The sequence below is a fragment of the Ursus arctos genome, unplaced genomic scaffold, assembly GCF_023065955.2.
Source record: "Ursus arctos isolate Adak ecotype North America unplaced genomic scaffold, UrsArc2.0 scaffold_17, whole genome shotgun sequence".
NCBI lineage: Eukaryota > Metazoa > Chordata > Mammalia > Carnivora > Ursidae > Ursus > Ursus arctos.
The window spans coordinates 46,212,931-46,237,334 of NW_026622841.1; the positions used below are offsets into that span (position 1 = coordinate 46,212,931).

A 24,404-nucleotide genomic window follows, 5' to 3' on the forward strand; every position below is an offset into this window, starting at 1 on the left:
CCATTCTGACACATGTAAAGTGGTATCTCATTGTGGTTTTAATTTGTATTTCCCTGATGATTAGTGATGTGGAACATCTTTTCATGTGTCTGTTGGCAATCCATATGCCTTCTTTGAAAAAATGTCTGTTCAGGTCCTCTGTCCATTTTTAAATTGAATTATTTGTGTTTTCGGTATTGAGTTGTGTAAGTTCTTCACATATTTTGGATATTAACTTAATGGGTACTATTTTTTTTGAGATGACAAAAATGTTCTAAGCTTAGACTATAGTGACAGTTGCACAACTCTGTGAATATACAAAACAACTGATTTGTACACGTTAATGAATGTTTATATCAAAAATTGTTTTAAAAGGTTAAAATTCTAACACTGTTTGGAGGAGTTTTCCATGTATGTGGACATGTATGACAACTACATAAAGCAGTCACAGAACACAAAGTGGCACAACACTAACTCTGATTGTGAAAGGTTGAGTAGGTTTACTATAATCCCTAGAGCAACCATGAGAAAAAAAGCCCAAACCCAAAAATGTAAAAAAAAAAACTGGAAATGAGAGTGAAAAAAGTGTTTTCATACAGAGACTGAAACTCTTGCTGGAAGAACAAGTAAAGAATATGCTTCGAGAAAAAAGGAAAATAAACCCAGAATGAAGGAAAAACTTTGCAATAAAGAATAAAAGAGGAGCGCCTGGGTGGCACAGCAGTTAAGCGTCTGCCTTCGGCTCAGGGCGTGATCCCAGCGTTATGGGATCGAGCCCCACATCAGGCTCTTCTGCTATGAGCCTGCTTCTTCCTCTCCCACTCCCCCTGCTTGTGTTCCCTCTCTCGCTGGCTGTCTCTATCTCTGTTGAATAAATAAAAAAATCTTAAAAAAAAAAAAAAAGAATAAAAGAAAAAAATACTACATAGGAAGTACAGAAATATTTGTGGCCAAAAAACAAAAAGACTCATTTAAAACACAGCAAAATTATGAAAAGATTACCATACTTATTAATTAAGAGTAAAAAACGTTTTCAAACAAGAAGTTTAAAAACCCACATAAATGTATATATGCGTATGTTTATACATATACATGTGAATGCCAAGAAAAGGGACAGGCTACCTGTGGGGTGAGGAACAAGGTTTGGATGATGAAAATTTTACTTTATGTATTTTAAAATTCCACATTTTAAAATTTGTAAAGCTTTTATAAAGAAAATAAGAAATTACATAAAATAAGTAAATCCAGAAAATCACCTATAAAAGTAGGTATTAAAGACCTCAATTCATTTTTTCAAAAAGCATGAGAGCAGGAAAATCACATGTAAAATGAAACCAGTGAGGATCATCTGGTAAACACAGAAATATGCAGGAAGACATGTTTTTCCTAAAACAATTCAATATATTCAAAGAACTTATATTGTATAACACTCAAGATCATTAAAAAGAGTGTAAATACTATTTTCTTTTTTGGAAATACTATTTATAGTAAACATACCTTGACTGTTTTGTATAGGCTTTGTTTTAGCAACTCTACATGGATTTAACTGAAGAACGGATGTAAGTTCACATGCTCCACGGACTGACCTGGCTATTTTTACTGGCTCATGAGAATCAGCTCCCTAAAACAGAAAGAATTATTAGCATCTAGATGAAATCACGAACAACCATTTTAATGAAAATACTTGAACACTTAACACAAACCTTCACATCATCGAAAAGATTCTCAGTCTCCAAACTTTCACGTGGATGTAGAGGGATTTTAAAGATGGGATTTTCTTCCTTGATTTGTAATGGTGTTTTATTATCTGGAGACGATTTACCCAAGGACTGGAGGATGCACTCCCGTAAACAGGGCTCCTCTGGGGAATCTCTGGCTAACACACAGTCCCCGCTCAAGGCCTTGCGGCTTGAGGAAGAGCCCTTTGGAATGGGCTTCAAGGCCTCATAGAGAGTTACTTGCCTAAATCTGATCTTAGAGGTCTCACTTCCTTGGCTTTTCTCTTGACGCTGAATAGCCGAAAATCGATCAGACAGATCTAGAGGTTTATCCATCATATAGTCTCCATTCATGGAAGAATGACTCTCCAGTAAAAAAGGAAAGGCGTTTTCTTTATCAAAAGAGGCTTGGGGGCAGCTTACTTCATCTTCACTTTCTTCCTCAATTTTCTTCCTTTTGGATGTTCTGCCTCCCGGTGATTTCAGGGGCACTGCATGTCTATCTTTATCAGTGACAGCATCTTTAATGTGATCAAAACTATCCTGTTCATTTTTGGATTCACTTATATTTTTATTGATAAGCATCTGCTTACTTGAAGATGACTGGCTAATGATCTTGTTCACTTCAGACCCAAGATTATGATGTGTGGAAAGGGCACTATCTTCAGATTTTGATCGAGTTTTCTCTGATCTAGAAGTAGAAGTGTTGTTGAAGGGTGCTGTTTTCAGAAGGTTTTTTTTCCCAGTCTCTAAGAGAGAAGGGGACAAACTTGTATTCAAACCTAAACTACGTTTCACATTAGTGGTAGCTCCAAATACAGGAGAAGAGACCCGAGTAGTCAATTCTTCTTGAGGAGGAGTCTTTGACTTAGAATCTGAAAATCTAAAAAAAATAAGGAGTGGTAAACCTTTCTTCCTACTAAAGAAATAGGGTAAAAATTATAAGACAAACATATGAGAAAACTTACACTAATATAGATATTAATAGTAAGGGTCTTAGCCATATATTAGACTCAGATGATTAACCAACATTTGAAATTGGGTAGAGTTGTCAGCTTTTCTTCATTTGGCTGACAAAAAGCAGAGGAAAATGATACAGTAAATCTAGCTTGATACCTTGATATTCCTATCCATAAATATTTTTCCTAAGTAATTTAAACAACTTCACTATATAAGAAAACCATATTTTAATAAATTCCACTGGAGACCCAAATTCTTTTGTTGATATGAAATCTTGTCATAAGTATCTTCAAGAAACAAAATCCTTCTACTACAGAATTTAACGTAACTTGAGACCCAGCCTGCCTGTAACAGAGCAGACAGCTATGATAGTGGAAAGACTATAAGGTTTAAGTTTGAAGATGTGGAATGGGTAAGAGCTCTGGCTCTAGTAATTAACAGCTATGTGGTGTTAAATAAGGCATTTAACCTCTGTGGAGCTGCGTTTTGTTGACTAAAAAATAGGAATAATAAAACCTACTTTAATGAATTACTTTGATGACAAATTAAATATGATATGTGCATCTAAAACCAAAAGCACTTTTAAAAAGCAAAACAATACATAAATATAGGTATTATTAGATGTTCTGAAATTAGTAAATAAGATGCAACACAATCTTGAAAATTTATCGAAGCTTATAGATGCATTTTATATGACATCTAGTTTTTGGAAATACAAACACAGAAGGGATGATTGGGTCTTTATAGAGGCAGAGGAACAAGGCTGGAAACTCTTAAATAATGCCTGATAGAAGTACACAAAGAACCTAAAAAATAATATCCATCTCTCTATAGTAATGCAAAAAGCCCTCAATTCATCATAAAGTGGGGGAAAACAGTTACTTTTTAAAGATTTATTTATTTGAGAGGGAGAGAGACAGAATCTCCAGCAGACTCCCCTCTGAGCACAGGGCCCAACTTGTGGCTCAATCCCATGACCTGGAGATCATGACCTGAGCTGAAATCAAGAGTAGGACGCTTAACCAACTTCGCCACCCAGGCACCTCATGGGGAAAATATTTTTTAAAATAAAAATTAATACAGGTTCCTGGCTGGCTCAGTTAGTAGAGCACACAACTCTCGATCTCAGGGTCCTGAGTTTAAGCCCCACCTTGGGCATAGAGCCTGCTTAAATAAATACAACCAGAATGACAAACTATATGCTGACAGAAACAGTTTGATTATATAGAACTCACTGTAATGAAATTTCACCAATAGGCTGTAAGTTTTTTACCAAAGTGCCCCAAATTACCTTAAACTATCTTCATTGTTTCTTACAGACTCCTCAAAAGGTTGTTTCTTGTGATCTTCTAGACATCGATAGAGTTCATCACCAAGAGGGCTCATGGGACCCTGAGGTTCCTTCAATAATAAAATATAAAGTTCATAGATACAATGGAAGATTATTCATTCTTAAAGAGGAATGAAATGTTGATACATGCTGTGATGTGGATGAACCCCCAAAATAGACTAAGTGAAAGAAGCCAGACTCAAAAGCCACATAATGTAGGATTCCATTTACATGAATTACCCAGAATAGGTAAATCCTTAAGGACAAAAAGCAGGCTGGTGGTTGCCAGGGGCTGTGGGTAGTGAGGAATGAGGACTGAATGTTTAATGGGTACAGGTTTTATTTTGGGGTGATGAGAATGCTTTGGAACCAGAGAGGTGGTTGCTGCATAACACTGTGAATGTATTAAATGCCACTGAACTACAGACTTTAAAATGGTTAATTTTATGGTATGTGCATTTCACCACAAAAACAAATATGAAGTACTCTGAGGTTTAAAGAGAGAAAGCCATCAATATTTTACTATTTTACGTAAGTACATTCTATTACTGGTATGTAAAACTCTTATCAACTCCAATTCCAAACCACATTAAGATGAGGCAAAAGGAATAAAGATAATTATTTATGCTGATAGGAAATGAATTTAAAGGAATCCTTTAGAGAGCGGTGCTTCTCAAACTTTAGTATGCATTCAAGTCAACCGGGGATCTTGTGAAAACACAAGTTCTCTTGCAGTAGGTCTGGAGTGGGGGTCTGAGATTCTCTATATCTAATGAAACTTTCAGGTGACACAGATGCTGGATCACACCTTGAGCAGCATGTCCTTAGAGATCAGCTCCCTTAATATATTTGGTGTCTAAATTACTTACTTGTCAGGTTTATGGGTTGGAGGGAATTAGAAACCATTAAAACATGTTTAAAGTTCAAAGGTTAAAAACTACGCACTACCACTTGAAGAGTGATTTAAAACTACGAAGAACAACAACAACAAAAATACAAACGAAATGAAAAATCAATTCAATTTTTAAAATTTAATGGTAAGACAATTTTATAAGAGCAAATATAAATTACTGACTAAAGCAAAGGAATACTATTTTAAAGCTGTATCAAAATAACCTTAAAATTGAAAAGTAAGTTTTCTATTTTTAGGGATCACTTAAGGAAAAAAAATGCATGTGCCTGATGTAAGGAAGTACTAAAAGACTGAAAAGAAATTCATGGGATCAATTTCTGACCCAATCCCTAAGAATCAGATTGCACTTATTTTTTTTTTTTTTTTTAAAGATTTTATTTATTTATTTAACAGAGATAGAGACAGCCAGCGAGAGAGGAAACACAAGCAGGGGGAGTGGGAGAGGAAGAAGCAGGCTCATAGCAGAGGAGCCTGATGTGGGGCTCGAACCCAGAACGCTGGGATCACGCCCTGAGCCGAAGGCAGACGCTTAACCGCTGTGCCACCCAGGCGCCCCTCAGATTGCACTTATAAGGACAAAAAAACTAAAGCATGTACAGCAGTCCCAAGAATTCAGCCTGTTTTCCAAACAAACCCCAGTTTAAAGGATATTGAAAAATTCCAATAAATTCTGACACCAACCTTAAGGTTTAAGTCTTCAGTTAGATGGAACAAGGTAGGGGTAAGGAGGAGAGAGGAAGCAGGGAAGGGTTGGCCAAGCCCTCCGAGACATCATTACTTCCCTAAATTTTGACTCAACCCACAATCTATAATATGAAGAATTCTAAAGACTCCAGGTTTTGGGGGCATTGGGGTAGATAATATAAATGGGCCTTTCTAACCATATCAATTTTGTTCTAGGCCTTTATCCCATGATCCTTGGATAAAATAATTTTTCTCTTGCTCAGTTCTCTAAAAACCAATCTAAAAGGACACCAATTAATTCATATTATCACCAAACTAAACAATTACTTACAGATTCTACTTGAATACTAAATCCAAGTGTTTCAGCAACAACTGTAGCTAAGTTAAAAGATGACTTATCAGTAGGACAACTGCTTGTTCCATGTGTTTCTAAGTAAGAAAAAAAAAATCCACAATTATACAATTGTACAAATGAGATGTATTGAAAAATACAAAAAAGGAAAAAAAGAGGCTCAAAGAACCACTTTATAGATGGCACTGGACAATTTAAAAATTTTGTGCAAAAAAGTCCAAAATATCTATTATAAATGGCAATTGCAGGTATCTAGCATTTGCCAAATTTTTCAGCTAATATTTTCTATTTTTCCTAAATGAATGGAATGCAATGGGCAGATTATTTTCCTTATTGCCACTGAAAAAACCCCCCAAAATCATATATAATTGCGATGGATTTCTTGTGGCACGAATATAAAACCATATTTATAGTATCTTCCATGAAAACATACTTTGTGGGAGAGATTTTTAGCACTGCATAATTTTCAAGATTTAAGCTAACACATATTTATATAGAAATCACCTGTGTTGAAGTATTTTACAAAGTTTTATGTGTACAGAGTTTCAACAAATCAACAAGTATTTATGGGGCACATACTATGTTCTAGGCATTGTGCTAGGCACTAGATGAAAAGAAAAAGGTTCTTGTCCTCAAGGAGTTTAAGAGCTGATACAGGTGAAACAGAAAGGTAAAAAAACAACTGCAATAAAATGTGATAAACATTAAAGGTACATAGGAGTGATTTAAACATACAGGAAGGACTCCTAAATCTGCCTTGGGTTATCAGGGAAAGCTATAGCAAGTGATGCCTAAGCTGACCCCTTGAGAGCAAGAGGATCTGGACAGGTCACCTGGGCACAGGGACAGAGGGAAGGACTCTAAGTATGTGTAAAGGTTCAGATACGTGAAACAAAACTGCATGTTTAGGGAACTACAGGTGTTTTAATGGCTGGAAATCAAATGCAAGAGATGTAACTGTAGTAGGACATAAGCCCAGACAGGCCAGTGAGGGATCTCTCTCACTCCCTCTTTCTCTTGCAGGGGTGTGGAGAGGTGAAGAGTAGAATCCCTCCCCTACTGGATTCAACTGGAATGAATGGGAGACAATACAGAAGAGCTACTGAACACGGACCACTTTTTCAGCTTTGAAGAGAAGCTGTAGCTAAGAATGGAGACAATTAAGAGAGAAGTTATTTTTAAAAGATGGAAGATAACATATGCATATATTGAAAAGAACAAACCTGCAGAGAAGTTGGAGATATAAGAAAAGAGGACAACTGAGGGAGCAAAGTCCTAGTAGCAGCAGACGAGAATGGGCTCCAGAGTGTAGACAAGAAAGGATCTGCCACACTCCGTGTTATGTCCCCAGCACCCTTTGCCAGTTTGTCTGTCCATACACATGTACACATACTCACACAAACACACACTAATATGAAATGACTTGTTAGCTTTTAGAGAATAAGTTTTGTACTCACATTAAATGAATGTGACAAACCTTGACAAACCCTTTCAACTGGGCTCTGGATCTCATCTCCTCTCACGGTTTCACAGATGTAACAACTCTTCCCTCTTTCCTTAGAATTATTCATTTCTCTCTCTATACTTGACCATTCCACCAACATAAAAATATGCTGCACAGGGGCGCCTGGGTGGCTTGGTTGACTGTCTGCCTCTTCAGGTCATGATCTCAGAGTCCTGGTATCGAGCCCTGTGTCTGGCCCCTTGCTGAGCAGAGTCTGCTTGTCCCTCTCCCTCAGCTCCTTCCCCCTCCCCCCAGCTTGCTCTCTCTCAAATAAATTTTAAAAAATATGCTGCATATGCTATAATATCCCATCTTTTAACATCCTCACTTGACCCATTTTCTAGCTACTATCCCATTCTCCCGTCCCCTTCACCATAAAACACCTTAAAGGACCTGTTGACAAGTGCTCTCTGCTTACTCTGCTACCTGCTCTTAACATGCAACAGTCTACCTTAATACCATTACATTTAACAATTCATGTTACGAGTTTTAACAATCAATGATCTGCATGTGACCAAATCCAATGGTCAATTTTCAGTCTTCATCTTCCCTGACCTATTAGCACAGTCTGCCACAGTTAACCACTCCCTCCTCTCTCCACATGGCTTAAAGGACACCACTTTATCTCAGTTCTTTTTTTAAAAAAGATATATTTATTTATTTGAGAGAGAGAGAGAGGGAGCAGAGGGAGACGGAGAGGGAGAAGGAGAGAGATCCCGTGCTGAGCAGAGCCTGATGCGGGGCTTGATCCCAAGACCCCAAGATCATGACCTGAGCTGAAATCAAGAGTTGGACGCTTAACTGACTGAGCCACCCAGGCACCCCTATCTCAGTTCTTCTATCTCACTGGCAGCTCCTTCTCTGGCTACTTAACTTTGTTGGTTCCTCCTCATTTTCACAACCTCTAAATCACCATCTAGACAGCTGTAATATCACCTTTAAGGAGGTGAAAAATGGCTCTGAAGGCAAAAGAATCCTTTTATGCATACAGCACTTATATACATACACTCATACAGTATAGCTGTAGTATTGAAATTCCATGGAAAAGTGGCTAGGGAAAAAAAGGCTAAAAAGGCTAGGGTGTGAGAGAGAAGAAAAATAGCTGAGAATCACTACTTTATATAATGAAGCACCCCAGAGCTAAGTACTTAAACTTCTCTATCTACATTCACTTGCTTGGTAATCTCACCTAGTTTTCTGGCTTTAATACCACCTACATGCTAACAATTTCCATTCATATTTCTATCTTAGACCTTTCTAAACTCACATCTAATTACCCATCCAAAATCTTACCTGAATGTCTATCTAGCATCTCAGAATATGTTCAAAACCAAACTTCTGATTTCTAACCACCCTTATCCCCACCCCCACTCTGTAAACCTGACGCTCCTAGTTTCTTTCCTTTTAGTAAATAGCAGCTCTAAAGAACAGAGTTGCCCAAACCAATCTCCCCTTCACTCACTCTGCCCCAGACACAGAGGATTCCTTAATGTTCCTCACTGAGACCCAAACAACACCCTGGCCCCAAAGCCTTTGTGTTCTGACTTCTCTACCTGGGGTGTCCCTTCCCTTATATCCACATGACTCCCTTGTTTCCCTACATCTCCTCTCAAGTGTCAGTTTCTAAAGTGAAGCTTTCTAATATCTTTTTTTTTTTTTTTTAAAGATTTTATTTATTTGAGAGAGAGTGAGAGATCACAAGCAGGGGGAAGGGTGGAGGGAGAAGCAGACTCCCCACTGAGAAAGGGAGCCCAATGCAGGGCTCAATCCCAGGACTCTGGGATCACAACCCGAGCAGAAGGCAGACACTTAACTGACTGAGCCACCCAGGCGCCCTCTAATATCTCTTCTTACCCAGCTTTATTCTTTAGAACACTTGCTTCTACCTAATATGTATTTATTTTCTTTCTCCCTCAACTAGTTTGTACATTGTATGAGGTTAAGGGCTTTGTTTTGTTCAGTGCTTGGTATATAATAGGCACTCAAGTATTTGTTGGATGAATGAGTAAAGCACAGGAAAGCCAGTTTACTTAAAATTATCAGCAATTTGTATTAATATGGATAGGGATATTAATATGAATTAATAGGATAACATGACTTTCCAATATGAAAAAAACTGCTATTCAACCAATAATACAAACAAAATCATATGGAAAATAGTGTCTAATTCAGACTGTTGGCCACTCTTGCCCACCAGTAACCACAAATTTTAAACTTATAAAGTAAATCTCAGTATGTTGCTTACTAGCCACTGGGGATTGACTTTGATCACAAGTGTCAGCCACTAGAATTTCACTTTCATTAGGTTTATGCGGATGAGTTGAAGACTTTGGAACTTTTCTCAATTCTAAGGGGAGAAAAGAGATTACACATAAATAAACCACTGTGATACAAAATACCAAAATATATTATAAGCCAATACAAACTTGCCTTTAAATGCATTAGAAATGTTATTTTACTGATAAAATTTTCATATTCCAATAAAAAGTTTATTCTTTTAGTTTCACTAAGAAACAAAGCCGGAAGTTAGGACTGTGGGAGACAAAGGACTAGAATAGATAAGCTTCTTCTGACCTAAGTATCCTAGAGTTCTAATATTTTAACACATCTTTTCCTTGTGTGTTTGTTGCAAATCAGTAGGTTCATTTAAAATGAATACCACATCATATATCTCTAAAATCTTTGTTTTTAGAGTTTTTATTTTCTGGAAGGAAATCCTGAAACATGCTTTATTAGAAACCATTCCAATGTTTAAGGATTTAATTTAAAGAAAACCAAAAGAAGGACAAAGCTAAGGGAAATAAGCTTTTAATTATAAGTAGAAAATAATATTATAACGTACTATAAACTAAAACAAGCAAGAGTAGTTAGAAAGGGAAGACCAAGTAGTCATTAAATAAGTTTTAAAATAATTTGCATGGCTCAAAAACGATCTAATATTTTATAACTGAAATTTTAGATTCCAAGTAAAAATGATCAGAGAAAGATTAAAATAGACAAATTAAGTTTTAAAACAGTTATAGGTCATTCTCATATGATGAAGAAATAAACCAGAAGCACTTATACAAGATATTAAAAAAGACTTTCCTAATAAAGAAAACTGTGATTTGTTTTTTTAGGTATTCTTACAGATGGATTTAAACATGATCTAATATGTAGATGTTTATCTGTAGTAATTCTGTCAGATAGCAGACTAAAAGGCCAATGAATGTTCATTTTAGATTCAGGATCTCACATTTTAACTTTAGTTCCTAATTACATGTAAGATTTTTAACAGTTCTTTTGACTTCCACTAGAGGGTGATGCAAGCTCATATAAAATGGGGAAAAAAATGCTGCCAATTTTCCAATACCGAAGAATAAGATCTACTTATTATTTTAAAGGCATAGCTACTGTCCACAGTTTATTTGTATTATGAAATTATCTCTAGAAATATTACACCCCTTCCCTCCAAATGCTTTCCTTGTTACAAACAATTCAGGTTAAAATGGAAGTCTTTACCATTTACCTCAGATCAATATTAAATAATCATTGTATCACAACACATGATACATTTCGGGGCTATATGCAAAGACAGATTCCAAAGTATTTAGCAGAAATGGTAAATGGGCCTGGAATTAGAAATATGCCACTGATAAACCACAAAGTAGATACTTTATAAAGCCATTTCTTGGTTACCACCAATCGCTACACATTATAACAAAAACAGCCAGTTAAAGCTACTGGTAGGAGTAGCTGTGGGTAAGACATGGAAAGTACAAAAGTTTAGCTCCAGGGTGATCTGTACTTGAATTGACTCAATCTGACCTGACCTGTACTTGAATTCTGACCCTACTTACTTGACAGGTGACCCTGAGTCAGTGATTACCCCCTCCAAAGAGCAAACCTTTCTTCATTATAAAATGAAGATATTGACAGCTACCGCCCCAGCTTGTCAGAAGAATTAAAATATAGTAATAACACACTTGAATCACTCAGCGTATTACCCGGCACACAGGTGAAAATTAACATTAAATTCCTTTCCCCTTTCCTTCTAATCCCATTCAGATATAGAAATAGGAATATTTTTTAAATAAAAGGAGAAAAACCTATACAGTACATTTATAAACTGCTGGGTGTTTACATATTCAGATAAGTAATGCATGCCTATACATAAGGATAGGCAGAAAACGCCTTCCCAGTCACCTCACTAACGGTAGTTAAACTTACAGTTGCGACCTAAGTTCCCCAACAATGGCTGTCTTCCTTCCACTAGATGGAAGAACAGAAAAACTCACCACAGCAGAATAGTTTTTTATACAAAAACAGGTAACTAAAGTAAAACTCCAATCCTCACCGTTTGTACACACGGACTGCTCCAGTTTAGCATGTGTTTGTTCTATGTATCGGACATGGAGGTTCTCCTTTCTTCGTAGCCGATTAATGCCAGAAAATGAAAAGGCTGTTATTGGTGAATCTGGAATAACATTTTCCTCAGAGTCAAGATCAGCCACTTGGTGCTGTTGATCATTCCTAGAGGAAAATAATGACAAATGAAAGAAAATTAATGCAACAAATATTTATTAAAACATCTCTAGTATGGACTTACAAAAAAACACAGGTATGGAGCTGTAAGAGATGTAATTCCTTGTATTTAAGGCTCTAAATCTAAAGACAAGGATTAGAGAAGTATTCAAATCATTAGAGTACCAAGTGGGAATACTATTGTGCGAAGTGAAGTACCAGGTGCAGTTGGGGGTACCTTGAGGTGAAATGAAAAGAACTTCAAATGGCAGAGAAAATGAGCAGAGTGAAGGCATCTAATACTCTGCCCTGGTGTTAGAGAAGGGCAAGCTGGAACTACATGAACAAGAGCCTTGATTAAGTGTGTGCATAATTTAGAAAGCAATCGGAAAACAGTTAATTAAGGTTTTAGAGCATGGAAGTAATGTGACAATCAAGTAGCAAGACTGCAACACGGACTAGAACAGAAAGAAAGGAAGCAAGGAATCAATTAATCAGTGCCTACTATGGTCCAGGCAAGAGTTTCTGTGGGTTTGAACTAGACTGCTGAAAACAGCTATGGAAAGGAAGGGGTCAGTGTTAAATACTATGGTAGTAAAATCAACATGACTTGGCAAATGATCAATACAGGGTGATGGATAACACTGATACTGATTACTACCAACATTTGTTCCAGGTTTATATTGCCAGGAACGAAGTGCTACACGCATCGGTTTAATTATCACAACTGTATATGCTACTAATATCACTCTCATTTTACAAACGAGCAAATGAAGATACGGAAGTTAAGTCACTTACTAAAAAATAAGTAACAGATGCAGGATCTAAACCCCGGCAGCCAGATTCCCAGGACGGTCCTGAGAAGCACTCAATGTGTTATCCTTAGTAGAGACCATGAGACTAATAACTGACTACAAGTAGGATTCGCACCTGGAGTTTCCACCACTGCTTCTACCCAGGCCCTCCTCACCACAAACGCACTCGAGCACACGTGCCCTGTCTTTCTCTTAAAAAAAAAAAAGAACTCCGTATTCCAGGTGTGGTCTGACCAATAGGACAATCCTGCCCTCTCCATTTTTCTGTATGTTTTTCTTCGACAACCTACTATTTTTATCTAAATAACATATCTACAAGTAGAGGATAGGAAAGACTCTGACTTCAAGATTCTAGTCACAGTGAGCCCAATAAGGAACAACCAGTAATATTTTTGTGCTTTGACCACTTGATGAGAAAGTAAAACTTCAGCAAAGACTTGAAGGAAATGAGAGAGCTAGTTAAGTGATATCTGGGGATGAGCATTCCAAGCAGATGGAAGAGCCAGAGCAAAGAACCTAAGGTAGGTAGGCTGAGGAACCTTGAGGAAGCGACGGTGATTAGAGTATAATATAAAAACAGAACTGAGAGGTAATAGGGGAGGGGGACAATTAGATCATTTAAAAGACTTTGGCTTGTGTTCCACTGAAATGCAAAGATGAGGCAGGTTTTAATCAGAGCAGTGACACAATATGACATTTTACCTTATACCATTTAGCCTGCTCCTTCTTTTTAAAAGAAGAGCACTGTCAATTAATACTATTTTCTGGCATTGGATTACATCTTTACATATATTACTTCCTTTTCACAGCTTTCCTGTAAAAAGGAAGTGGGAAATTACAGTACCATACTTTGTAGATATGGTAACTAAGGTTCAGAAAAGCTAACTGACTTATCCAACATGACTGATCAGTCTCAGACCCAGCATCTGAACCCAGGTCCACCTCACTAAAGAGTTTGTATACCCTTTCTGCAGTTTCGTGCTAAAGTAACCTCACAAGGTTACCCACCTGCGTAGGTGGTAGAACCTGGATTCTCTCTCTTCTGATTCAGTTCAGTGAGGCTTATAATCTTGCATTTAACCTGTTATATTTTGTTTTGTTAGATTTGGCCCATTATTCCAACCTCTGAGGGTCTTTCATATGTTGACTTTTTCCTGCCATGTATTAGGTTAAAGTTTATTCTCAGCTTTATGTCTTCCACAAATTTGATGAATATTCCATTAGTGCCCTTCATCAAAATCATTAATAAAATGTTGAGCAAAATCTGCCTGAGGATGGAGCCCTGAGGCATACTACTATATATTTCCTTCATTATCATTCTTCAGGAGATATCAAGGCAATCATTGTCACATGCCTTCCTGTGAGAGCTTCATTTACAATAAAACATTCCTCAGAATTAAAATTAGTCTTACTTGAATTATTCGTATTACAAACTTATACTGGTTCTAAGAGATCAGTGTATCAGACTCACTAGTTTGTATTTTAGGGATCTTTTCCTTTTTTTGAAAATCAGAATGTTTAAGTAAATCTGATGGCTATAACTGTTTCATTAAGTTTAAAGTGTTTTAACTAACTGTAAGTTCTTTAGAAGAGAAAAGCTGAAGGTTAAAAACTTTTTGTAGACTCTTTACAGAGGGAGACCCTGGATCTTTATAGGTCTTGAGAAAAAACTAAAGTTGTTTTGAAAGGAGTTTAAGGGAAGGCCAACAAATAAAACACACAATCAAAAAAATTTTACTCTTGTGCTGTTAGAAAAGTAGAAGAAAGTTGACCAGCGTGCATAATTAACTAAAGCTACAGCATGAACTTTTACCGTTTCTCAAAAATCAGACCTAATGCTTTAAAAAAGAGACTTGATTAATACATGGAAGTTGCTTTGGTTTTTTTTCCTTTTATGACAATAGAGGACAAAGCCAGCACTTGTTTACTTAGTTTAGACACCTCTAATTAGATCTAGGGGTTTTTGGGTTTTGTTTTTGTTTTCCTTTTGTGATCCCCACTACTTATAGATGGACTCTGCCAGGAAATCAATTTCTTGTGACTCATTCATGTTCCAGGCTGAATTCTCATGACTAATAGGCAGATAGCCTGTGACGTAATTAGTTAAAGCAAGGTCAGGTAGATTTCACACTCCATTAATTTATAAGGCTTTCTCATATGACCTTAGCTTACTCTGTTTTTCCAGAATAAGACAGTTAAAAAGTAGATATTAGCTCTAAAGATTTTCCTCAGTACAGAATATAGGATTATAGACTACAAGTAATATTGATATTACCCAGGAAATTAAGATATAAATCTGTGTGAGGAAAAATTAATCTTGTAAAAACATTTGACTTACAATCTACTCTCAACACATCAGTCAGAAAAGTCTGACTAAAACTTTAGTCATATTGTGGTGAGGAGGAGCAGAGGGAGAGGGAGAGAGAATCTCAAGCAGACTCTCTGCTGAGTGTGGAGACCAACACGGGGCTCGATCTCAGGACCCTGAGATCATGGCCTGAGCTGAAATCAAGAGTAGGACGCTTAACGACTGAGAGCCATTTAGGTACCCCTAGAATACTGAGTTCTTAATTAGGATATTGACAAACTAAAATATTAAAGACAAATGGTCCTCTGAAGTCTTGAAGTAATGCCTCCTGAGGAACAGTTAATGAACAGAGGATATTTACCCTAAGGAAGAGTAAGACTCAGGAGGGCCCTGACAGTTGTCTTCATGAATGCAAAGTAGAAGAAGGGGTAAAACTTGTTCCAGATGCTCCCAGAATGCAAAATCAGAATCAACAAATAACCTGTAAGTAGAATGATTTCTACACAAACTTAGAAGTTTCTAATAATATTTCACTAAAACTAGACAGGCTTGAGAGATTAAACTTATAGTAGAGGTGTTCAAACAATGGCTATTTGTTAAAGAAGTTATACAAGGAATTTAATTTGGAAAAGGGTGAAAATGAAATGAATCTTACAGTCCTTGAGTGTATAGATTGCTTTGACCTTCATTGATCCAGTACATCCATTCCCCAAAACAGAAAGAGCCATGACCTCAACACTTAGCTTATTTATTGCTTTCTGTGACTTGAATATATGTATATGTATACACACCCACACATTTTTTAAACACTTTATAACAGCACATTTTTTTCTGAATAATTTCTTATTATAGTGTCACTAAATAACTGTCCTACCATATAAGCTTTCTGTAACATCAAAGGTCAGAATTACTGCATTTAACAAGCAGAGATACAAGTCAAATGTTTTTTCTAAAGTTCAGGGGAATTTCAGGCACTAATAGCCTAATGTTACAGTGCTTTAGGTAGTCAAAGAAAAGATAATACTTGCCATTTTTTTAAACTGCCAAGCAAAAGTAAATTTGTTTAGGAGAGCAAGTTACAAAAGAGGCTGGCTTATGAGAATAACAACTATCTTAAATTTCAGAAGAGAACTTAAATACACACTAGATAAGCCCCTACACTGTTCTGATTCAGACATGTCTGAAATAAAAGATGCATACCTTGAAGCTCATCTGTATGGTTACGCTTTATTGTTTCAAACTTCAGCTTTTATTTATTTTCTAAAATACCAGTGAGCTTTAACAGAAAAATCTGTGACTTACAGAACACTAAAAATAAACTAATTCTCAATGAATTCAAATTCATATCTCACCAAGCAAATGACATTATCCAGTTTCAATTCACTTTCTGTGCCCTGGTTTTGGAGGCAATCACCTCTCTGATCCTGTATTAACCTCTACATGCTCATTATCTTTTTTTTTTTTTTTAAAGATTTTATTTTTATTTATTCGACGGAGATAGAGACGGCCAGCGAGAGAGGGAACACAAGCAGGGGGAGTGGGAGAGGAAGAAGCAGGCTCATAGCGGAAGAGCCTGATGTGGGGCTCGATCCCATAACGCCAGGATCACGCCCTGAGCCGAAGGCAGACGCTTAACCGTTGTGCCACCCAGGCGCCCCTACATGCTCATTATCTTGTTTATCTTTGGTATTCATAAATATCAAGGCTGAAGTGTTCAGAATACCATAAGCTACATGTAAATCACTTCACAAAACATTAATTAATGTAGGTCAACAATCGCTTATCTGAAATCTTTGGAACCAGATATGAATCGGAATTCAGATTTTTTTTTTTAACATGAAGGGTAATATGGAGCATACACATCTTATTACATAACAGCTCCAGTGCAGCCTGAGGCATCATCCTGTCGTCAAGCACACTGCCTTTTTCACAGCAAAGCACAGGAATGCTCACATGAGGTGGGGTTGATAAGGACTATATAAACAGCGTCCTGTGAGTTGAGGTGAGATTAGGTTGTAAATACCATTTAAAACAAAAAACAAAAAACTTTTGGATTTTAGGATCATATGTAAACTACTGTGGATGTATGTTCTACCCTTACCTCAACATGCAGTAGGAGTAAAACTGGAAAGTGTTGACATTTTCATATGTGATGTTTGATAATCTCAGTCTGATCCTATAGCCTTCTTTCCTCATCTGACAATCATTTTCCTTCAAAATTCCCTTCGCTACTAATATTTAGTGGACTGATAACAGGGGAGGATATCAAAATCCTATTGGGTATCCACTACGTAAAAGTATATACCAATAAGGATGCTAATTCCACCTGTAAGATGTGTTTATACATAAGACAACAACTATTCTAAGCCATAATAAAGCCATAATAATGTGTCACACCTCCATAGTTTACCAGAGTTTTTGTAGATGTCCACTCAAATGCAATAGAATCTTTAAGAGCCCTATAAAACCATTAAGATTATCCTGAATCCTAACTCTTAAAAAATATTTCATAAGCTTTATATAAATGGGAACTAAGAACTGGCCATATCTTAGCTCTGTGACAGTCAGACCATATCCAGAAAAACTGATTCTTTTTTTTGAGATACTGTTGAATAATGGAAAAAACAGGGGCCTTTAAGTCAAAAGATAGGGGTTGGAGTGATAGACTTATTTACCCTACCAGCTGTGAGATGTTGGCAAATTATTTGACTTTTGTGACCTTTGGTTTCCTGGTCTATAAAAGCAGAGATAATAAAAGCTACCTTGAAGAATCATAGTGAGGATTAGATATAATAAACATAATGCACAAAGAAGAGTAACAGGTACACAGAATATAAGTTATTATTTTTATTCTTTAAGAGAAATGGGGGGAGAGGAACAGAAAAAGGAAGACGTTCCCCAGGCCTGAAAAGTGTGTAAGAGGAAAAACTTATTCAGATTGCTTTTATGAAGCTTTTGGGTCAGGGCTGAAAAGGTAATAAAACTCAAATATTTATATAAATATTAGTATTTCAGGGGCACTTGGGTGGCTCAGTCGGTTGAGTGTCCAACTCTTGGTTTTGGCTCAGGTCATGGTCTCAGAGTTGTGAGATTGGGTCCCACTTTGGGCTCCCTGCAACCCCCACCCCAGCTCATGCTCTTTCTCTTTCTCTCAAATAAATAAATCTTTAAAAAAAAAAAATATTTCAAATAAATAATTATAAAAATTAAAATGTTTTACATTAAATTTTTTCCTTTATGCATTCATTAGCCTAATAGATAAATGTACACTGTTCATGTATACTCCCAAAACACAAAAAGTGATTTTCTTTATATTATTGCAGAAAACTGTACCATTTTTAAAACTGAAACCTGCAACTCTTAATATCTTTACAGTTTGTATAGCTAAGTGTAATAAAGGAAGAAAAGTTGAGGGAAAATATTCAATTTTCTGCTGCAATTAAGGAAAGGTACTTACTCAATTTTCTGCTGCAGCTGTTCAGAAAGCTTTTTATTTTCTTCCTGGAGAGTATTCTTTTCATTCACTTAAACATAATATGAAAAAGAAGCACATATTATAGCTATATTAACATGTATGTTAGGCTTTTTCAATAATGTCAATAATGATGCAGAAATTAGGATTTCTAATTCTAAGTCATAATGTTAGTCAGAGTTAATACTGTGTGAGACTAATCTGTTACTAGGTAGTGATTACTACATCTCATACTGTGCCAGTTCCATGTAACTGATTAACTGATAATTTTATTTTATGCTTGTGGACAAAAAAGAAAAAGTACCTCATGTACTGGGGAGTACCGTTTAATTATTCATACTAAGGTCAAGAGAGCATTCCATCTGTTACTCAGTCCTACTAATTTCAAATACCATTTTAGTAAAAGACCTTTATCTTAAAATAAATCTGATAATAAAAGTAAAATAACACTGAATAGCAGTATAATTTTTATAATGTAAGCACATTTAAGTCAAATTTTCTTCCTTAGTCATACTTTGTTTCATAATTATGGTATCAGTAATTTAAATATATCCACAGATATACATATATATTTGTTTCAATATACCTTGACTAAATTTTCCTGTGTTTACTTATTTAGAAAGCAGAAACTCCATTTTGGTCTATAATTTCTACTTCAGTGGGCACAAAATTATTATAAATCTTTAGTATGAGGTCACTGGTTAAGCAAGTACTTCACTAGGAGGAATATCTAAGAGATCACAGTAAATATGACCAATCTCTACAAAAGAAAGTTAATCATATTCTAAAAATTTAATAATTTAGTGGTTTATAAATCTAAACATATTTTCCTCCATTGAGTAAATAAAATTTTTCTGGCTATCTATAATATGTGAGGTTACTAAACTACCTCCTGTGGAGGATCTTAACAAAATTAAGATATGGACAGTGATCTAAGAAAAAGTGCAGCCTAATGAGAAACCAGATACTACACAACATGTTCTGTATAGTAGAAAGCACGAAGGGCATTACAGAGGTACAGAATTAAAGGAAATTTCAAGGAGAAAGAGGTTACTTTGGGCTCTAGAGACAATGAGGAAAGGATTCATTAAAGAGAGGACAACTGAACCAGAGGTTCGCTTTTAAGATTTATTTATTTTTTTGAAAGAGCGAGCGTGTGAGCAGGGGGAGGGGCAGAGGGAGAGAATCTCAAGCAGATTCCCTGCTGAGCATGGAGCCCGACATGGGGTTCGATCTCATGACCCAGAGCTGAAATCAAGAGTGGGACAATTAACCGACTGAGCCACCCAGGCCCCCCAGGACAGAGAGTTTTACACACAGAATTAACAGAACAAAGGTAGAAAGAAAGATTGGATATAATAAATGGTAGGAAGTCTTCAAAACCAGGTTAAGAAATCTGAACTTCGTTTTTAAAGATTACCAGGTGTCATTTCTCATAGATGACTGATGGGAAGATTGATTTGTTAGGACGTACAGCCTATACCAAGGTGAGAAAAAAAGCACTGACAAGTCAGGTGATCATTAAAATAAGAAATGAGTATCCAGACTAATGTGGAAGGTACAGAAACAGGAAATGAGCACAGGCAGAAGAGCTGTTACAGAGGAAGAATCAGTAGTCATTTGGCAATTCATTCTCTGTAGGTGAGAGAAGTCAAAGATGACCTTAAATTTCTAATGAAGATGGCTTTACCTGACTCTTCCTCTCCAAATCCCAATGAAATGACAAAGCAACTCTAAAAATAAGCTAACTGCAATATTGAAAAGCCAGAATGGGTGCCACTAGCAGATCAGAACTATGAAAAATCCACAAATGGTTTAAAAATAGATAGGCTCAAACTGATGGTAAAATCTAACCAAAGAAAAGGCCTTTAAGGGGCGCCTGGGTGGCGCAGTCATTAAGTGTCAGCCTTCGGCTCAGGGCATGATCCCAGCGTTCTGGGATCGAGCCCCGCATCAGGCTCCTCCGCTATGAGCCTGCTTCTTCCTTTCCCACTCCCCCTGCTTGTGTTCCCTCTCTCTCTGGCTGTCTCTCTCTCTGTCAAATAAATAAATAAATCTTAAAAAAAAAAAAAGAAAGAAAAGGCCTTTAAAAAAGTGAAGCTTTTCTGCAGAACGTCACATTAATTCCAGTATAGGCAGAATTCCAGAAGATGGTGAATGAGCAAACAGTTGCCCTTAGGCTAAGCCATAAGAATAGATTTCCAGAAGTTTTAACGTTGGAGAGTCCATTAATAAAGACTGAGACAAGGAGATCGGGGCAGTGCTCTCAATTAACTTACAGTAATCACTAGAGAAGGCACTCCCAGTAGTGCCTAGAAGACAAACTATCCATATACCCTACAGAAAATCTCTCCGGTCAAGTTTCCTTCTCTCCCACCTTCTGCCATTGAAGTAGGGCTCCTGTAAATCAGAGCCTGCATTCACTGTTAGCAAAGTAGGGATTCTTCCTTGAGCTAAAGAGATAAGGCTGCATTTAACAAAAGCATCAATTTAGAGACATCTACAATTATAGACAATTAAGAGTCAACAAACACATAAAAAATAAAAAAATTTTTTTAAAAAGAATTAAAAACTGGGGCTCTGGGTGGCTCTGGGTGGCTCAGTCAGTTGAGTGTCCAACTCCTGGTTTCAGCTCAGGTCATGATCTCAGGGTTGTGGGATCGAGCCCTGTGTGGGCTCCACGCTCAGCACCGTGTTTGCTTGAGATTCTCTCTCCCCTCTCCCTCTGCCCCTCCCTCACTCTCTCTCTTTCTCTCTCTGTAAAATAAATAAATAAATCTTAAAAAAGAAAAAGAATTATAAAACAGCCCCCCAAAATTAACTTCTGGATAAGTAGTTTTAATATAGGAAACAAAAGATATCTGATGACATCTTCAGATTTCAAAGGCTGATAGGTTCATTAAAAACAAGCAACAGGTGGCCACAAAAGAAACAAAGGTCATAATCATTAAAAGTATAATAAATGGGACGAAAACAGACTAAATGTGAATGAAGATAGAATTAATATCTACCTAAGTGACTCCCAGAATTCACCAGAAGGAAATAAATTTACAAAGTACAAAGAAAAATTAGACAGAATGGGAGGACCTAGCATCTTGTTAATCTGAGTTCCAGAGAAGAAACAGAGAGAATGGAGAGGGACACTAAACAAACAAACAAACAAAACCAGAAAAAACCTTCTTGGGCTAAGTAAACACTTGAGGGTGCATGAATGAATTAGATAGTCTAACAGTAATCTTACTATAAAACAATTAGAACCTGCATAAAAACATAATTTTTACTAAACTGCTGAGCTCACAGGAAGAGAAATCCAAGGGACTCCCACATCAACACCACAATCATCAACAAAAGCAAAACAAAACTGTGAACTAACACCGGAGCAGTGTAGGTAAGCAGATGCTGGTATCAGCCCTGGTGGAGGGACTGAACCTGAGATTTCCAGTTTAATCCCAAACTCCTGGAATGGAGCCAAAGTAAACCTCATCCTTACCACTAGCATCAGCAGAAAATAACTTCTATGTGGATTCCCAAATAGTTCAGATAATAGAAATATCTTATATAGTAATGAAATGTTTAGATTTAAAAGATGGAATGGCCAAAATGAACACACTAGAAGTGATTACAAAAAATGGGTAGGCAGACAAGATTGAAATAATCTGAGCATCAAAAAGAATAATGAACACAACTGAGTGACACACATTCAACAGATAAAATCCTATGGGTCTATCATACTCAAAAAAGAGAAAGCCCCACTTTCATCAAAAACAAAATGAAACATCACACATAAACAACTTATTTGTCACCACTGAAGGTAAGTTTTACAGAAGACCTTAGTCTGAAAACTAGCAATTAAAGGAAGAAAATTAAGATGTACCATGCGTTTCTAGTAGGAACTATATTCCAAGGTAGCCAATAGTCCCAACTGATGAGGGTAAAACCCTGTTTACAGAAGAACGCAGCTAATAAATGTAGAAAACAGAAACAAAAAATTAGCATTTTATAGTCTCTGATAATTAATTCAGGCAGGGCTCACCACTAATGTGAAAACCATTACAGAAATACTGAGAGAAAATTATAATTTTTGCAAAATTTCATAGCATCACACATCCATCCCCCCACTCCGATTATTTGGTGGAAAAAATATAACTCTCTAATAAAGAAATGTGGCCATCCTTAACCCAGTGATCAATCTTAGAATTCCTAAGAGTGGAAGAACCTGATAATATCTATCTCCTGATATGATGCAATATGAAATAGACAATTTAAGCTATGAAGTACTACTGTCAAAAATGTTTAATCTAGACCTAATCAAGCCTTCAGATCCAGTATTTATTTTATAGGAAATAAAGGAACAAGATAAAATGTTAAAAAAAAATCCAGAAGATGGCAAAATTTTAGGAAGATGATCCTACTTCAAGAAGCCAATGTCATGAAGGCACCTGGGTGGCTCAGTCAGTTAAGCTCTGCCTTTGGCTTGGGTCATGATCCCAGGGGTCCTGGGATCGAGCCCTGCATTGGGCTCCCTGCTCAGCGGGTTGTCTGCTTCCGCCTCTTCTTCTACCCCCACCCCCAGCTTGTGCTCTCTCTCTATGAGCTCATGCTCTGTCTCTCTCTCTCAAATAAATAAAAAATCATAAAAAAAAAAAAAAAAGCCAATGTCATGAAAGGAAAAAAAATGGGAAAGGGAACTATTTCAGATTTTAAAAAGACAAAAGCAATGTGTATGAGGGTTTTTTTTACTATTCTCCATACCTTTCTGCATTTTAAAAAACATTTCATTAAAAAAAATAAAGAAGGGCACCTGGCTGGCTCAGTCAATAGAGCATGTGACTCTTGATCTTGGGGTTGTGAGTTCAAGCTCCATGCTGGGCATAGAGCTTACTTTAAAAAAAAGAAGAAAAAAAAAAGACTTCTAGGCAGACTTGAAAAAAAACCAAAGAGAATTTTTAGGAATGAAAAATTTGGTTACTGAAATAACTCAGCACAAGAGAACTATTGAAGTACTTAGTATATTGAACAAGAGAGCTGAAGAAATCACTCAAAATGCAGCAGAGAGAAACAAGGGGGTGAAAACAGGAAAGGGACAGTAAGTGATATGAAGGACAGAATGATGAGGTCTCACCAGAATCCCAAAACAGAGAATGGAGAAGACACACTATTTGAAAAGCTAGTAGCTGACAGTTTTCCAGATATGATTAAAGATGTGGTTCCATAGATTTTTATAATACATACTAAACAGATTTTTTTTGGAAAAAAACTTGATTAAAACTGTATTAAAATTATAGAACACCAAAAACAAAGGAAAAAAAATCTTAGTAGCAGCCAGAGAAAAATGATTGTTACCCTGCAAAATAGCCTTACAAAAGTAAAAAATAAAAACATCTGTGGATAACAACTAAGTTTAGAACCAACAAATACCTTCTAAAGGATGTATCTCGGAAAGGATAATAATCAGAAGGAAACTGAAGTGCAAAAAGTAATAATAAGCAAAGAAACCAATGAAACATGTAGTTAAATCTTTTAAAAAACTGTCTGAGTAAAGTAATTTTTAGAAGTTTCTAACTTAGAAGGCTAAGAAAAAGGAAATGGAATGCTAGGCATAAACAGCACGTAAGCAGAGTTCAGGTGTTTTAAGGTCTGTGTATTATTTGAAGATGGTCAAGATATTAACCTTATATTTCAGGAACACATGGTAAAATTTCAGTTGTAGGGCGCCTGGCTAGCTCAGCTGGAAGTGCATGCAACTCTTGATCTTGGGGTCGTGAATTTGAGCCCCATGTTGGCATAGAGACTACTTAAAAAAAATTTGTTTTCAAGGTTGATCAAAAAGATAAAAGAATTAAAAAAAAAAACAGTAAAGTATCAG

The 24,404-nt window shown here is 36.5% G+C and overlaps 1 protein-coding gene across 6 annotated transcripts in view; it reads right to left on the bottom strand.

The window, feature by feature from the left end:
• Positions 1–24,404, bottom strand: part of RBBP8 (RB binding protein 8, endonuclease) — a 104,362-nt gene that overhangs the window by 21,397 nt on the left and 58,561 nt on the right. For 5 of the 6 annotated variants that reach the window (XM_057313199.1, XM_057313200.1, XM_026496081.4 and 2 more), the window contains 7 exons: positions 18,524–18,590; positions 11,777–11,952; positions 9,686–9,787; positions 5,916–6,013; positions 3,949–4,058; positions 1,683–2,580; positions 1,477–1,600 (listed from right to left, as the gene is read on the bottom strand). In XM_057313199.1, the coding sequence (XP_057169182.1) occupies positions 1,477–1,600; positions 1,683–2,580; positions 3,949–4,058; positions 5,916–6,013; positions 9,686–9,787; positions 11,777–11,952; positions 18,524–18,590 (1,575 nt within the window). The remainder of the gene's footprint in view (positions 1–1,476; positions 1,601–1,682; positions 2,581–3,948; positions 4,059–5,915; positions 6,014–9,685; positions 9,788–11,776; positions 11,953–18,523; positions 18,591–24,404) is intronic. The other variant, XM_044382879.3, reaches the window with a different exon arrangement.